This window comes from Diabrotica undecimpunctata, chromosome 2, assembly GCF_040954645.1.
Source record: "Diabrotica undecimpunctata isolate CICGRU chromosome 2, icDiaUnde3, whole genome shotgun sequence".
In the NCBI taxonomy this organism is placed as follows: domain Eukaryota; kingdom Metazoa; phylum Arthropoda; class Insecta; order Coleoptera; family Chrysomelidae; genus Diabrotica; species Diabrotica undecimpunctata.
The window spans coordinates 168,396,233-168,413,502 of NC_092804.1; the positions used below are offsets into that span (position 1 = coordinate 168,396,233).

Genomic DNA, 17,270 nt, shown 5'->3' on the forward strand with positions numbered 1-17,270 from the left:
TCACTTCATCTACCGAGGGGGGTTCCACGAGTTCCTCATTTCGGTATTCCAGCTCTATATTGTTAGTTGCTCCCCTTTTAGCAAAAGCAATTTGTTGCTTATGGATTGTCAATCTGCATCATTTTTCGTCTATATTATATATGCTACCAGGTTTGTCAAACAGGTTTATTTTTTCTATGGTATCTCTCAACTTATGAAAGAAGTCATCGACGATTGTTTTATTCATTTTTTGGGCTTGAGCCATATTCATTTGCTGAGCTTTTCGCCTAGCTACGTCTGGATGTCTGCACAAAAATAGCTTCAGCTATTTTCTACCTGCTTTATTTCACTCTTAAGAAAACGGATTTGGTATATGATTTGTTGTAGCATAAGAAAACAAACTTTTCAACAGAATCTTGCTTGTAATAAACATACCTACCTCAACTAATCTATGAATTCTTTCGACAAGATCATTTTCTTGTGCTGTAGATAACACCGGTCATCTTCCAAGCTTTTTTACGGGATTTTGTGTTCTGTGATGAAGACCTAGCGTTAAGTGAGGAATGTTATAATGCTTGGCAGCACCTTTGATGAACATTCCGTTCTCTATGCGTAGATATTCTGACCACTCAACTTGTTTTCATTACATTCTGCAAAAGAGTATAATATTTAGTCCCTAATAATTAAGAATTATTAGCCATAGCAATATTAGGAACAAAAGCGAGCAGAAAAAAAATCGGTAACTTAAAATTGCATTTAGAATAATTCATGCAACTCATAAAATAATAACCACTGGAGTGGTACTTACCTAAACCTAATTACAAAAATCCAGAAACTTTTAATATATCTTGTGTAGGTTCAACGGGAAAAACAGGTTTATTAGGTATATGTAGGAGCGAGCTCCTACATATATGATGGATACCATAGACTAAAACCGCCCAATAGAAAACAAGTTGCTGATAGACAAAGAGACTTGCCACTGTTGCCACCTTGCAACAGTGGCAATATTTAGAGCACCTACCTTATTTGGGTTTTTGAGTTCCGAGATAAAAGATGAAAACTAGAGACTGAAGACTAGAGGATGAAGAATCAGTAATGGTGGATCAATTATTTCAAATGATAAAAACACAAGCAAGTCAAACACAAACAGTGCAAGAAGGAAATAAAAAACAAATAGAAGAGAATAGATTATTGGTAGAAAAACAATAAAATGAGATAATGATGAAACAAGAAACAATTTCTTGAAACTTCAAAACAGAATGAAAGAATATGAAGAGAAGAAAAGAAAAAAGAAGAAACTATTGAAAAATCGATAAAATTTTCCTGGAATAATGGTAGCAGGGATTTCATAATGTATTAAAATTAATTACAAAAGTACCATAAAAACAATGCATATAAAGTTACTATCAAACTAACAATTAAACCGAAATAACTGTTTTGATTTATTAGATACATAAATTTTGTAACGATTAAAAGTACCGTATGTAGCACTGTATATAAAAACCTATTTATGCCGTAGTAAGAAAATAATTTTAACGATTATGATAGCATACCTAGACGAAAGCTTTTAGTTTTATCGAGAAAATACTTCTATAAACCTGATAAATATTCACGAATGTCACAATAATAGAAAAAACTAGCCTTGAAATGATTCACCATTTAAAATAACAATCGATTTCAAAAAAATATAAAAATCACACTACAATAAAGAAACTATTACCAATTGGTGGATCTTTTTATTGCTATAGTCAGGTCCCTTACAAAGCATATTATGTAGTTTTTATGTCTAATATACTCTACTTACCTTATCATGGAAAATGTGAAATGAAGGACCAAATTATAATTATGTTTTGAGTTATGCGAAAGAATTTTCTTCTTCTCTTTCAAACCATTTATAAGGGCTTAAAGGATATTCGTTTTTTAAATCTCCACAATTGCAGATAAATTCAAATTTTTAAATAATAAGATAAAAATTAAATAACAAATGACTGATCCGATACAAAACGTTTTTTCATAATTTATCAATCATGTACATGGAAACAGATAGTATGAAACACTAAACTATCTCGATCAGTGGTACATCTAATTTGACTAGAACCTTTTCATTCATTGTAAGAATCACGTCCTTCAAATCCTCTTAGCGCGTCATTCACAGTCATTTTGGTTAAACTTATCATTTTCTATATTTTCATATAAAAATATAAAAGTTCCAAAACAGTTCATCTCAAAGAAGATCATTTGAAAGTGAGGTGAAAAATTTTGTGAGATGCAAATCTTTATATTCTAATTTTTCATCCACTCATAACTATTGTAACATAATTACTAGTTGCGTAAAATGTACAGACAACTTCTTGTCCTCCAAATAATAACCAAATAAAGTGCAGGAATTGTCATCAAAATCGTCCTGCTAACGGCAGAGGCTCTTTAGTTTATAAAGAGCTGCAAAACAAAACATTCCCAAAAGTGAGAGATAAAATACAATCACATAAACCAAACTCTTTAATAAAATCCTTAGCCTCGTCAAATAAGTAATATATTGTAATGTTTTACCAATAAAACGAGCGGTTCTAATTTATGTAAATATATTTATTTATAAGTTTACAGAACGTTCAAATCTGATCAACTACTAAACTAATATCAGCACCTCTAATAGTCCACCTCTATTCTCGCTTGTATGAACGCCCCGATCTGTCAGCCTGTCGATACAACATGAAAATTCTCCAACACACATGATCGTCTCGAGAGATGCAACCGTTATATGAAATACGTCTAAATAAGCTTGTTCGTTACAATATCTTGATGGTCTCATAAGCACGCATGACAAAAACTGGAGAAGGCAAAATTTCTGCAGCTAATCATACCACATCGGGTTGGGAAAAGGTTATGATGGAACTGCATTAATATTTACAATTATTAGCGCAATACTTTAAATAAAGACTTCAATATAAAACATAAAAGATGATTCTCCAAATTAATAACAACAGGTGGAAGAAGGCGAAGGATTTCCTGGCTGAAAAATCTACTTACATGGTTCAACACAACAACCACAAATCTTTTCCGAGCAGCAGTTTGCAAAATACTGATTGCCATCATGGTCGCCAACATCCGAATCGGATATCGACTACAAGAAGAAGAAGATGCACTGTCACTATTTGGACGGTCTTAAAATCTTCTTCTTCTTCTTCTTTTGGCATCATAACCCTGGATGGGTCTTTGCCTGTCTGGCTATGTCCTTCCATTCAGATCTCTCTTGTGCCCTTCTTCTCCATTGTCTTATGTTCAATGTTTTCAGGTCGTCTTCCACGTCATCCAACCATCTCGTTCTGGGCCTTCCTTTTTTTCGCCTTCCTATGGGCTTCCATTGTAACATTTTCTTAGTTGTTTTTGCATCGCTTTGTCTCTGCACATGTCCCAGCCATGACAATCTTTGACTTTTCACAAATCTTACAATGTCATAACCTTCATTTAACTCATTAACCTCGTCGTTTCTCCTGATTCTCCATGTGCCATCTTCCTCTTGTACCGGGCCATATACTTTCCTCAGTATTTTTCTCTCGAATGTCCTGAGTTGGGCTTCATCTTTTTTCGTCATTACCCAAGTTTCACATCCATAGGTTACTACGGGTCTAATCAGTGTTCTGTAGATAGTCATTTTGGTTCTTTTGTCTAATAATTTCGATGTCATCAATCTTTTATTAGCATGGTATGTACGATTCCCGCTGGAAATACGTGCATTAATTTCGCTACTTACGGAGTTCTTCTGATTGATTTCTGTGCCGAGATATGTAAAGGCATCCACTCGTTCGATAGTATAGTTGTCTATTGTGATATTATTTTCTTAAAATAGAAAAAAAATTTCTTAAAATTAAAATCTTAGAATATCAAATTAAGCCTGATGGGTCTATTAGTAAACAAGATGTTGATTGAGACAAGAATGATGAAGATAAATCACAAAAATTGGCAAAACATCTCAGCCAAGGTTCTTAACCTCATTCCAGAATTGTCTCGATTGAAGAACAAAAATTCATTCACAAAAATTCATTCATGCCAAATTAGTGTATTTTCCGTTTAACTCGAAAATACTTGATTCTTGACTGCGTTTTTGTCTATCTTAATATATATAAATCTCGTGTCACAATGTTTGTCTTCAATGGACTGTTAAACCAATTAACCGATTATAATAAAATTCGCACACCATGTGCAGTTCGATCCAACTTGAGAGATAGGATAGTTTAAATCTCAAATTATAGTCGCAATTTTAATTTATTGCTAATTATTTGTCTGTTATTATTTGACAGACACAATTATCTGTTAACTCCAAATGATTCAAACAGATGTCGATACCTTTCGACTGGGTTGAGTAAGTAATCAATAGATGGCGCTGCTATGGTAAATCTACGAACGTGTCATATATGATACATTTTAATAGCATAATTACCACGTGTTGTTGACGCTATAAAATTAATTAAATTTATTTTGTAGTGAACGAAATACTGTATAATTCAATTATTTCCACTTTTTAAATTTTTGGTGTTAGCATAGCCGGCCACGTGTTACTTAGACTGAAGTGTAAATTGAATTCATATTATAATGAAGATAATACAGTGAAATTAATCCTGTTTTTTACTTATTTGTGCTTCATTGATCAAAACTTTATAATTTAATTTGAATATATGTATGTAAGTATTATCACATAATTATAAAATTTAATTAAAATGTCAATGCAAAAATGATACACAATTTCCGACACTTTTTCAATAGTTGTACAAATATTTTTTTTTATTGTTTTTATTTAACCTCTATTAAAAAATATTTAGCACTTATTATTTCAATGTGCTATGATAACAAGTTTTTCAGATTTTTTTTCTTATATTTAAACGATTAAATTAGTATTTCAATTCTTATTGAAATTATTATTTAAAATCTATAATTTAAATATGTACATGTCAGTATTATCACACATAATTATAAAAGTTAATTGCTCTATGCAAGATTTAAACAGCAATAATAAACTTTTCGGTGGTGCTATCTTACTTTTGTCTGGTGACTTCCGGCAGACCCTACCGGTTATACCTCGCTCTACTTTCGCGGATGAGATTAATACATGTTTGAAACAATCATTCTTATGGCGAAGTGTTGAAACACTTCGATTGACCATAAATATGCGAGTACAATTGCAAAATGATCCATCAGCACAAATATTTTCCGAACAACTACTAGATATTGGGAACGGTAAAATAGAACTGCAACTAAATACGCAATGCATTAAACTACCAGACAATTTTTGCACTGTTGTTCAGGATAAAAATGAATTGATTCAGAGTATTTTCCCGGATATACAGAATAATTATTTGAATCATGTATGGCTTAGCCAACGGGCGATTTTGGCAGCCAAAACGTTGATGTTGACGAAATTAACTTCCAGATACAACAGTTGTTACCAGGTGATCTGATGTTTTTTAAATCAATCGATACTGTTGTTGATGAAAATGAAAGTGTAAATTTTCCGATTGAATTTTTAAATTCATTAGGTATCCCTGGAATGCCACCACATAATCTTCGATTAAAGATTGGTTCCCCTATTATTCTCCTCCGTAATTTGAATCCACCTCAATTATGTAACGGTACGCGTTTGGTCATCAAAAAGATCACCGGAAACATTCTTGAAGCAACCATTTTGGCTGGGAAGTTTAAAGGAAAAGTGGTCGTGCTGCCACGTATTCCGATGATACCATCAGATTCTACCATATCCTTCAAAAGGCTACAGTTTCCAATTCGTTTAGCTTTCGCCATGTCTATAAATAAATCTCAAGGTCAAACAATGTCCATTTGTGGTTTAGATTTGGAAAATCCATGTTTTTCTCATGGACAACTATATGTTGCGTGTTCACGTGTTGGGAAACCGTCGAATCTATTTGTGTTAGCTAAAGACAGGTTAACCAAAAACATTGTGCACCGATTGGTGTTAAATTAAATTGAAATTGAAAGTATTTATAATTCAAAAAAATAGATATTAATGTTTAAAAGTTTAAGACTGTCTGCCTTACCTACCTCATTCATGAGTTTAAGCGTCACATGTTATTTACTGTATTATACTGTAATATACTTATATTTGTTATAAAATTAAATGGAAATAATAAATCTGATAAATTTTTATTTTGTACCTATTGATTTTTGCTTAATATCAAGTGTAAGAACATTTTAATTAATTGTGTTCAACGTACTTCCCCTTCAAATCTCAATCCAGTGAATTTGTATACCAACATCAACATTTTCGTCTTTGTTCGTAAATAATTTCATTGTACTAAAGGGTTATAGTAGTAGAAAGTCAAATAAGGAGATCACCATATTTTTTTACAAATACCATCTGTGTGAAAAAGCATAGTGGACTCCGTGACTGATGTTCTCTTATTGTTCCTCTTAGATTGTTTACTATAATGTAATATAACAAAAACTTTAGCCACAGCAACGCGTGGCCGGGTCAGCTAGTCTTTATATAAATTCTATTATTTAATAAAAACTGGTGCTCTAGAGCAAATTGTACTCCAAGGAACCGTACTAATAAGGATAGTCGAGTGCCAGAGGCACGTGTAGGTGATCATCAGTTAACTTGGTACAAGAAACATCTGCAAGTTGTTTTAAAAACAAATTTTAATAAAATGTCAGACGTTGATAAAGAGGTATATCTACCTACATGACACTTAAAAGTGATTGAAGTAAGTTTGGAAATAAAAATAATTTTGAAGATAATGAGCCCAGACTGTTATTTTTAATGTGAATGATATTTTTCATTTTCGTTTCTTATTAAAAATAATCCTTTTAACTGGTTACATTTTGAAGCTTTAATGTTGTTTGTCTACGGTTTTGATAAACAGGCAGTTATCTTGAAGGATCGTTTAACTTAAGAAGCATTATTAGTTACTTGAATGTTTTATATACATTATACATCTTATCAACCAAGTACAATAATTAATAAAAACTAAAAGATATAAAAAATATCTTCTTTTTAATTTTTTTATTGATTCATTTGGTATACTAAGGTACAGAAATCAAATCAGTCTTTAAAAGTATTTATAAGAGATGTATTGGGAGGTAAACGATGGAAAACTATGAAAGGGTGTCAAATTGAGCATCAAAGAAATCCCTCAGATTACGTTTCACTAAACTCATGAAGACAAGTCCTATGGGTTAGTCTTCTGGAAATAGGTAACTAACAAAGTGTCAAATCTACTTAGTGAAGTTTTGAGTTTCTACATTCAGTTTGGAAACAGGTACTGGAAAAAAAATAAAAAATCTCGAGATCTTACACCCATTGACTTCTTTTTTTGGGGACATTTAAAAAGTATCATCTTCGATCATCCTGAGGCTAGAGCCCAAAATTTGAATGAATTAAAAAACCGAATAAGAAAAGTCTCCAATTCTGTTACAACAGAAACTCTGTTTTTATGACTGATTGGGATACGGTTAAGCTGTAGAGGGTCAAATGTTTGAATGATTTCTGTAGGGCACAAAGAAAAATTTCTTATTTTATTAGGAATTATTTTTTATTTTCAATAAGAGTATATTTTTTGTTTTATCTTTTTAAAGAAATGCTTTTTTATTTTTAATTCAACCCCAAAAAAGTGTTCACATTAATAAAAACCGATACAAATGCATCGCCTTATAATGGTTAGTGTATTTTTATCGAGTTAATATTATACGAAATGAACCGAGTACACGTAAGCAAAACAAAAATCGACGTTGCGAAAAGGGATGCATATCCCTTGCGTTGTTATGTGTTACTAAATGGTTTTCGTTTTCTCGTTTTCTGTCTAGAAGTCTAAGATGTGGGAGGGGACCGGAGAATTACAAGTACCGCTTACGAGGCAATGTTTCAAAATTTTAGCGCTTTAGGTAGTTTACAAAATCTAATCCAAAACTTAACGTACTATATAAAAGGCATTGTCTCGTACCAATGGTGAAGTAAATTCTGCAAAACCAAGAAATTATAATGACATTCCTCGATGTAGAGGGAGGATTCGATAACACCTACTACGATGTGATCACAAAGGCTATTCGGCTACAAGAAACAGACGAAGCCAGATGTAGGTTCCTAGACTTCATGCTTAAGAGCGGCATGATATATAACTGGGAGCACAGATAGCCAGAAGTTGTTCACAGAAGGAAGTATTATCTCCTTTCTTTTGGAAGGTGGCCATGGATGGGTTGATAGCTAGATTCATTATTGACATACATTATGTGCTAGGCTATGAGGATGTCCTGGTACGAATCTAAATCTGGTGAGTGAAGTAAAATACCTTGGGGCAATATAAGACTCGAGGTTTACCTCAATTTAACAGATAGAATAACCAGATTATTCTACTCTATTTTTAGCTAGACTCATGGACAAATATGGCGTTTAAGTAATACATATTATATTGAGTTTATAACATTTAGGTAAAACCAACAATAACAGATGCATCAGTGCAGTGGTATGGTGGCCAAATGTGCAACAAAAAAGTGTCATCCGTAAATTAAATATGGTGCAAAACCTTTGGAATTAAAAGGGATCTGAGAGGCACGCCAATAGCAGCTATGGAGATGCTACTGCACTTCCCTCCTCTGCACATCGTCATATTAAGAAAGATGAGAAAGGGATATTATGGACCACAAAGAACCTGGATAACATATGGTTGGATCAGAAACATCATAAATGAAATTAAGGATACCGTATGGATGATGACTTCTGACCATATAGTACTCAAATATAGGTTCAAAGTATCTTTTCAAAAGTAGAGATAGAGGTAGAGAGAATGCACAACCCAGGCTGTAGGCTTACTGCGGAAAACAAGCAGTTATCAACTCAGCATAATAACAGGCTTCTGTACTGGACAGCTGTAAACTTCTTACAGTTAAAAGACTGTTAAAAGTTAAAAGACTAATATATATATATATATATATATATATATATATATATATATATATATATTGGAACTGTTTAATGGAGACCTAAGCTGCACACTCTACTGCAGAGATACTGTAAAAGTCAACCAAATCTTGCATGACTGCGATCTTAAGGTTTAGGGCTCGATAACACGGAAAGAGTCTTACCACAGCTAAATCCTTTTAATACCGTAGGTATCTTCTTCTTCTTCTTTGAGTGCCTCTCCTATCGGAGATTGGATATCATTAGGGCGATTCCAATTTTATTTACTGCTGTTTTGAATAATTCGTTAGTGGTACAGCCAAACCACTCTCTTAAATTTCTCATCCACGACATTCTTCTACGGCCTAGATTTCTGCGTCCTTGGATTTTTCCTTGCATTATATTTTGTAGGAATGTGTACTTTTGTCCTCTCATCAGGTGGCCTAAGTATTCAAGTTTTCTCTTTTTTATATTCAGTATAACTTCTGGATCGTTATTTATTCTGCGTATTACCTCTTCATTTGTAGTTTTATCCACCCAACTTATTTTTAGTATACGGCGGTAGCACTACATCTCAAAGCTTTCAAGATTTTTAACATACTTCTGTTTAAGAGTCCATGCCTCAACACCGTAAAGCAATTTTCCCGTTAGAGGGAGTGCGAACTGCATGGCCTATATATGGTTATATTAGAAATAGCTGTCACAGTTTCTTGAATTTTATCCACTATATTTATTGAGAATAAAGCAATTTTTTTATTAAAAATACGTTATATTCGAGATGGAAATGAAAACGTCAAATATAACGTGTTTTCAATTAAAATTGTGGTTTATTCGCAATAAATATAGTAGATAATATAGAAATACGATAAGAACATAGTTTCAGAACCGTTTCTTGAAGTTTCTATATATTACTGCAGTCAAAAGTAGCGGATTGAAAGATTTGCCTAGGGGGGAGGGGAGATTGGGGGACTGGGAACTTCCAATGAAGCACCCAAACTACGTAAAAGGCATAAATACTAACTTATATAGATTAAGTTCTCTTAATTTTCCTAACTAGCGAATTTATTGGGTTGAATTTGTCTGTCTGTGGTTTAAGTTTTATATCAGCTAATATCTTTTCATGTTCCAACATTGTTTTTATTTGTATCTTGTTGGGGAGGGGAAATCCTCATCCTCGTCTATTCGCCACTGAGTCAGGATCTTATCAACAGCATATTAAAAATTACTAAAGCCCATTTTTTTATTAGATACATACAGGGTCTCCAGAAACTCTCCTGACAAACGAAGACCGGAGATTTCTCAGATAATTTTAGGAGAATTTAATCCAATTTTCCTAGCGCTAGAGCTCTTTGAAGATGGCGCCTTGTAAAGAGTTTTCTTTAAATACCTACAGAACGCTTATATTTAGAAAAACGAAAACTGGTGCGATTATTTATTCTCCAGAGTTGAATCGATTTCATCAATTACGAATTTCTAGTACCGATCATAGGCGTCCGGTTTGGGTAGGTTAACGGTTATTTTAACGCATAACTTTTTTGTTTTTACAAGGCGCCATCTTCAAAGAGCTCTAGCTCCCTTAGGAAGCATTTTCGGACTAGATGAATTGGGTTAAATTCTCATAAAATTATCTGAGGAATCTCCTGTCTTCGTTTGTCAGGAGAGTTTCTGGAAAACCTGTATAACTTTTTGTATGTTGTGTCGAATACCAACAATACGAAAATATTTATCAAAAAAACTGTTACTTTCCAGTAAGTGTCCTTTGTCGAATTAAACTTTATACCAATGTATCTACTTAATTAGTTCACGTAAAAAACAACATAAAGACAACCTTATTGTTTCAGTAAATTATATCAATTGTCTTTTGTGTATAATATAATGAAACTCGCTGGGTTTTTGTTCCACCGGTAACTCATAAATAATTCGGCGTTTTCAAGGTACGTAAGCAATTGGGTTGATTTACGTAACAAAAAATACGACCATAATCTTTGTCAAAAAAATTCACACCTGCACTTGCGGCTTCGTTCTTTTTATCTTTAACTGAATCTAATCCGGATAGCTCCGTCTGTTTTTGTCTATTAGATGCTTATTTCTAATACAAACGACGTTTTACATCCGTAGTAAGGTAATTATGTTGGGGAAACTATTTCGAGGTCACCGTAGTACATAGGATGTGGATTTACAAAATTTAAAATTAAATGGTTACGACGAAGAGTATATAATTTTTATTTACTTTTATCCATAATTTTTCATATTGTTTTTGTTTAAACACTCATTTCGACAAATTCAAAACAAATACCAATGTTTAACAATTTCACTTTGCAACATATTTCTAATTTGGGAATATAAGCCGGTATAAATAACAGTTAATAATTGTCCGATGCCTTGCCTTCATGCAACGATGCGTTCATTTTTTTCTGTCTCTTCCATGTTTCTAGCACTCATAGCTACATTTTATCACGCCCTGTTTCCAATTGGTTCTGGGCCTTTATCTTGTTTTTTAGTTCTTTCGGTTCTTCTTCTTATTGCACCGTCTCCTTTCGAAGGTTGGCGATTTGGAATTTTAGTTTTGGAAACATTTAGATGTAAACCGAACATTTCGCTATGACGAACTACCGCATTTATTATATTTTGTAGTTCTTGTGCGTTGCCTGCTATAAGGACGGTATCATCATCTAATTGAGATTTCGACTCAAAACATGTCGAAATTAATATGGCGACGTCGAAATGCGACTTTGCGAGCCTTGTGGATTTCAGCTGAACTAACCAAACGACGTCACTAATTTTCGATTTATCGAAATTAATTTCAACTTCAAGAAAGTGGTTGAAATTTCATTTCGAGTCGAAATTAATCGGACATGACTGCCTGGACTGGGAGAAGTGAACTTAGGTTCAGTTTAGGTAGGCGGTGTTGTGTTTTGATTCTTGCAAGAAAAACTGAGGCAAAAAGTATTAATATGGCTGCGTTTTACGGACATTTGCTGGTTTTGAAGGAATTAGAGAGGATAGATATCCGACGCTCACAACGGAGGACAAGAAGAATGTTACGGGATACTCAAAATCCTTTTTCACTAAGTGATGCTCAATTTAGGCAGCAATTCCGGCTTAATAAACAAGCTGCAAATTATTTGATATGGGTATTAGAACTATATTTGGAGGAGGGTTTTTATGAATCTAGGATACCCAAAATGTTTAGGGTAAGTATTACTAAGCTGCAATAAATTTAAAAATATATTAGAATATAACCACTAAGTCAAATCTTAGTGGTTATATTAACCTTAGTGGTTATCTCCCACATCGCCTTTTTTCTTTCCTTGCCATCTTTTCTTTCAATTCAAAATATAATTGAGAATGGCCACTATTTATGATTTAACAACTCAAAGAAGAAAAAAAAAGACATTCACGTAACGTAAACAAAACAAACATTTAACAAGCGTAGTGCAGTGTGCAGCCAATAAACAAGAGAGCCAACCCAAATTTTCAGCAGTGTCAAAATGATAAAGTAAATATCTCCAGTTTTAACTACAATCGAAATGAATGAGAATCGCTAGCGATTGCGACTGTCATGGCGTAGTCGCTTTTAAATTTCGACATCAAAATGAAATAGAATCAAGGCCCCGATGTTGTCTATACTGGTTCCGTTAATCTTGATTCCACCTTGAACCTCGTCTAATGCTTTTCCGAATATAGATTTCAAATATAGATAATAATAGTGATAATAAGTACTTTTGTCAATGCCTTTGTCGTGTCTTCGAAAGTTTCAGTAATATTTTTCCGGTTATAAGGTCGTATCCAGGAGCCTTTCTAGGATTGATTTCGTTCATTATCACATGAGAGATTCCCTTAAAAGTAAATTGGGGCAAGTCCACCTGATAGGGTGTTTCGCGGATTTTTTTTTCGTTATCTTTCTCCGTTTGTACATAGGATTTAAAAACATTTTCCCTAATATTTCTTTGTTGTCTCTTAACAGTATTTGTTACATAGGCTGCTTGACTTTTCGTTTTTCACACCAGCGAGAACAATCTGTTGTTTCTGTAGGTATTAGACTTTCTAGGTATGTTTTTATAGTTTGGTTTTTAATCGTGTGTAAAAGTGTTTTTAGTTCTGATGTGGTTCTTTTATTTATTGTAATTCTGCATTTTTGCTATTTTTGCACAGTCTTTTTTTTTCTGCAATTTTTCTCTAACTACAATTAAGCTTTCATCCTTATATGTATTTTTATTCATAAATTAAATTCCATTCCAAGCAACTGTTTGGATTGTGCATGTAATGTTATCTAATGCCACTTCTATATCAGGCGTTTTCAGTTTTTAAACTAATTTGAGAAAGCAAGACGCGTTGAAATATCTTTATAGCTTTTCGACTAACAAAGCATAACACATTTCCAATGAGAGTAAGATCTATTGAAACTTTCAACCCTAACTGTTGACCCTAAATAAGTCACACTACTTTCTTTTCAAAAACACTTTCGCTAAATAACAAATCTCAATGAGGAGAAATTTGCCTAAAGCATACAATCTACTAATTTTAGCAATTAAAGAGAGTTTTGTATTTGAGGGGGTAGCTATGAATCTCCGGAAATAAAAGAAACTGACTTTTGTGTGGTTCGTTTAGGGGTGAGACATAGAATACTACATCTGACATCCATGCTCCTACTGTATATGTGTGTATATTTATCTCAATTTGTATCAATAAAGGACAGCTGTCATCGGCATTTGTGGCAGCTATGGTTAATCTGGTAGTAGGCGAGTGAGCAGTAAATAACAAATATAAAACAGAGTCAATAACGCTGCCTTGGGGCACACCAGACTTAACTTCGGGTCGGGCTTCGTGTTGTTTGTCTACTCTATCTCTATCTACAATAGTGAGATCTAGATTTCAAGATAAAATAGTATTGGGGTGGAGAAGATTTTTCTTCATGAAAAGAATACAATTTGGAGGAAGGTGGCCAGTATCATTAGAGATACTCCTTGATTAGATAGATAATAGATTGAAATACTTGGAGAAACGTCGGGAAAGAAGTTTGAGAATAAGGAGACCTGGTGGTGGTCTAACGAAAAATAAAAGATAAGAGAAGATGATATAAACAGTGGTAAGAAAATAAGTCGGACACAGATCTTCAAAACTATACGGTCGCCAAAAAGGAAGCAAAAGTGACAGTAGCAAAAGCTAAAGCAGAAGAGTATAATAATCTATACGACATACTAAGGATGGAGAGCCTGCTACTAAAAGGCGTAAGGGAGCGTACTAAATCGGATGAATATCATCGTAATGTTTATCAGAAACTCTAGAGTTAAAGAGCAAACATATATCAGCTACAAAAATAAGGTCATGGAAGCAAAGCAAATAGGACCTCAGTGCAAGTAAGATAATAAAAATATAATATTTTTGAGTTTGTAAAATACATTTTTTAGGTGTCTACTCAAATGTTTTGAAAAAGTAAACGAAGATCAAAGAAACTTTATTTTTGGTAACTTTTACGATATGACAACAAAAAACGAACAGGATATATATCTACAAGGAATAATAGAAGGAATGGATGTGTCTACGTAATGAAGGAGGTAAAGATAGGACAAGAAGTTACAAGCTCTTTGTTAACGTTGATCAGACTAACAAAAAAGATATGCGAAGGTGCTTTTTAAGTATTTACGCCATTGGAAGAAAAAGGCTATTATAAAGAGAATTAAAAGACTTTTATGTGGTGTGATACCTACAGATAAAAGGGGAAAAATATAACAGAGAATTTAACTGATGCTGGAACTAGGTAACTTATGCGTAGCCAAATGACTACATTTCCAGTCAGAGTGTCATGACTCTGGTAAGGCATTTAAGTAATGCACTAATTATTTATTAAAAAGTAAATGTGTTTGGCTTTAACCGATACAGACAAATTTCAAAAAATTCAACAATTTTTCCCACTTCGAGGTCACTCATTTTTTTCTTGTGTCCGTGTTTTTGGGGTTATTAAAAAAAATCTCAGAAAATTTGACCTAGTTTATAACATCCATAAGTACACGGGTATCATTGTTACCGCAAGTGCCCAAAACCTATTCACGGTATGTGAAATTAAAAGGGAAAGTATTATAAATTTTAAAGACTGGTGGCCTAGGTATTATAACTCTGCATGTGCATCGACCGAGACATAGAAGTTAATAAATAATTTCTTTCTCAATTTCCAAATTGCATCATTTGGTCTACAGCGTTGATGCTCCCGGCAGTATTCGAGCTAGTTAATACATGAATGATATGGAGTACCTTCAATGTTTCCATTTCAAAAACAAGCAATGTCATAGCTAAAATGCCAACTCAAAAGGCGTATAAAAACTAAATTCCAATACTAGAGGCCAAAAATTTGACCACACTGCTTCAATGTGTGGAGAAACCGTTCAAACCATTTTACGAGAATATTATTCAAACATCAGCAACTAAGAAAAAATCCAAAGAAGTCACAAAATAAACTATATGATATTAAAATTGTTTAGTAATAAATACTTTTTATTTTAGTAATTTAGTAGAGTTTAATAACGATTTAGAATGCTTTTATTTTTGATAAATTCTTACATAAGATGTAATCTGTTAACTTCAAACTTCACTCGAAACTTCCTGCAAACTGTCCGAATGTGATTGTTTCTGAAATAAGCGATTCAATTCCATTCTTGTAAGAGAATTTGATTTGAGTGAATTGCTTTTAAGAATTGGAAGAACAGCTGTAGGAGGTGCTGCATTTTGTTGAAAAAACTCTCGGTCCATTCGTTACTAAAAGAGGATGTTACTTGTTACTGGATTAACTTTTTTGGATAATTTGTTCTAGAAATCATACTTGTATTAAAAAAAATAAAATTAGAATATATAAAACATTAGTACAAGATTGTTCGTAAAAGGGCACGCCACCGTCGCATAATTTTTTGCCTAAAGAACTCGCGCCAGTAGTGGTATAGAATCAGCACAACGTTGTTTACCAAATAGCGTTGATGATTACCAACGTTAGATAGAATACGGTACACAAAGAAGAAGAAGAAAGAGTAAAATTGTTGTAAAATCAATGGATTTTTTTTTATTTTTGTAATAACTTTTGACAAAAATATTCAAATATCAGCTATGTTCCTGGGAGAATTTGTCAGTAAGTTTACTTAGTACAAATACAAACAATTCTTTATTGATACTTTTGCATAATCTTTATTACTAATGTCATTTATGGACCAACTTCTTATCTCTAATTCAATTTTAATAATTCTACTTCGTTAAAGATATGATAACGTTAATTATCGACTACCATATTTTTGTTTACATTACATCATACGTTTTTATGTTTTATTTGTTTACCACGTATAATACAAAGTCATTTTAATAAAATTATAATCATATATAGTTCCCAGACAACTTACCAAAGCTTCCTTTTTAGACTTAGGTGCTGCGAAACATTTTTGGACATTACCCATCACTTACTTTGAAAAGCCGGCACATCACAACACAAAATTCACAAGAAAAACAAAAAAACAAAAACTCAACTACGTATCTTCGAAACCCACGACACTGTCCAAAAAATCCTATCGAAAAACAAAAATGTAGGTCGATTTAGTAATTTCGGTAAGGCATTTATTTATTTCGGTGTTTAAGTTGCGATTCAAATTGTCAAAGACGCGCAAGTTTATTTTTTGCCTTGACCACTAGATGCGCGTGTTGCGTGCGCCAACTTTATGTGTTTAGTGCAGTCGATTGAGCGTAATGTGTCGAATTGGGGTGATTCTTTGTAGTGGCGCCAATATTAGAAGAGCATATGTATCAAAATATCTGTCTAGATGAATTTCCAAAAATATTACATATTCATCTTGTATAAACTAATCAGTTCTGAGATGTACAAACGCTGCATAATGGAATATGTTCAAAAATTGGAAAAAGTTAATTGGGTAACCATTTTTTCATATTTTTGTGAGGTTGGATATAGTAGTTTTGCTCCTATGAAATTTTCTCTTCACAGCTTTCGTTGTTATCGACGGTGCTACCTAAATATTTATACTAAACTGTCAACCACTTCTTATCTAGCAATGTTCTGAGTTTCCATTTTGTTTATCGATACTAAAATAAGTCATTCTGCATACCTAGTGACTAAACCTAACTTGAGAACTCTAAACCCATTAGTGCTAACTGTTTTTGAAAGTTAGCTCGCATTTCCGAGTAATTCCTATTTAAAACTTTTGTGCAGAAATTCAAAATATTGCAATTTTCATTATTTGTTGAATATTTGTTATAATTTAAATGCCCTGATTATTCAACATCATCATCTTGTAAATTAAAACAAATGTCACCAAAAAGAGTATCTAGCTTTTTCTCGTCATACCAGTGTTCTAGCCTCGCTGTCCCTTGATTAAAACACTATTGCCATGTTCAT

At 33.1% G+C, this 17,270-nt stretch overlaps 1 protein-coding gene across 1 annotated transcript in view; it reads right to left on the minus strand.

The window, feature by feature from the left end:
* The window catches only part of Sarm (sterile alpha and armadillo motif), a 368,252-nt gene extending 351,799 nt beyond the window's left edge, over positions 1-16,453 (minus strand). Inside the window, exon 1 of the mRNA XM_072523938.1 lies at positions 16,267-16,453. Coding sequence (XP_072380039.1) covers positions 16,267-16,320 — 54 coding nt within the window. The 5' untranslated portion in view covers positions 16,321-16,453. The remainder of the gene's footprint in view (positions 1-16,266) is intronic.
* Positions 16,454-17,270: the final 817 nt, after the last annotated feature.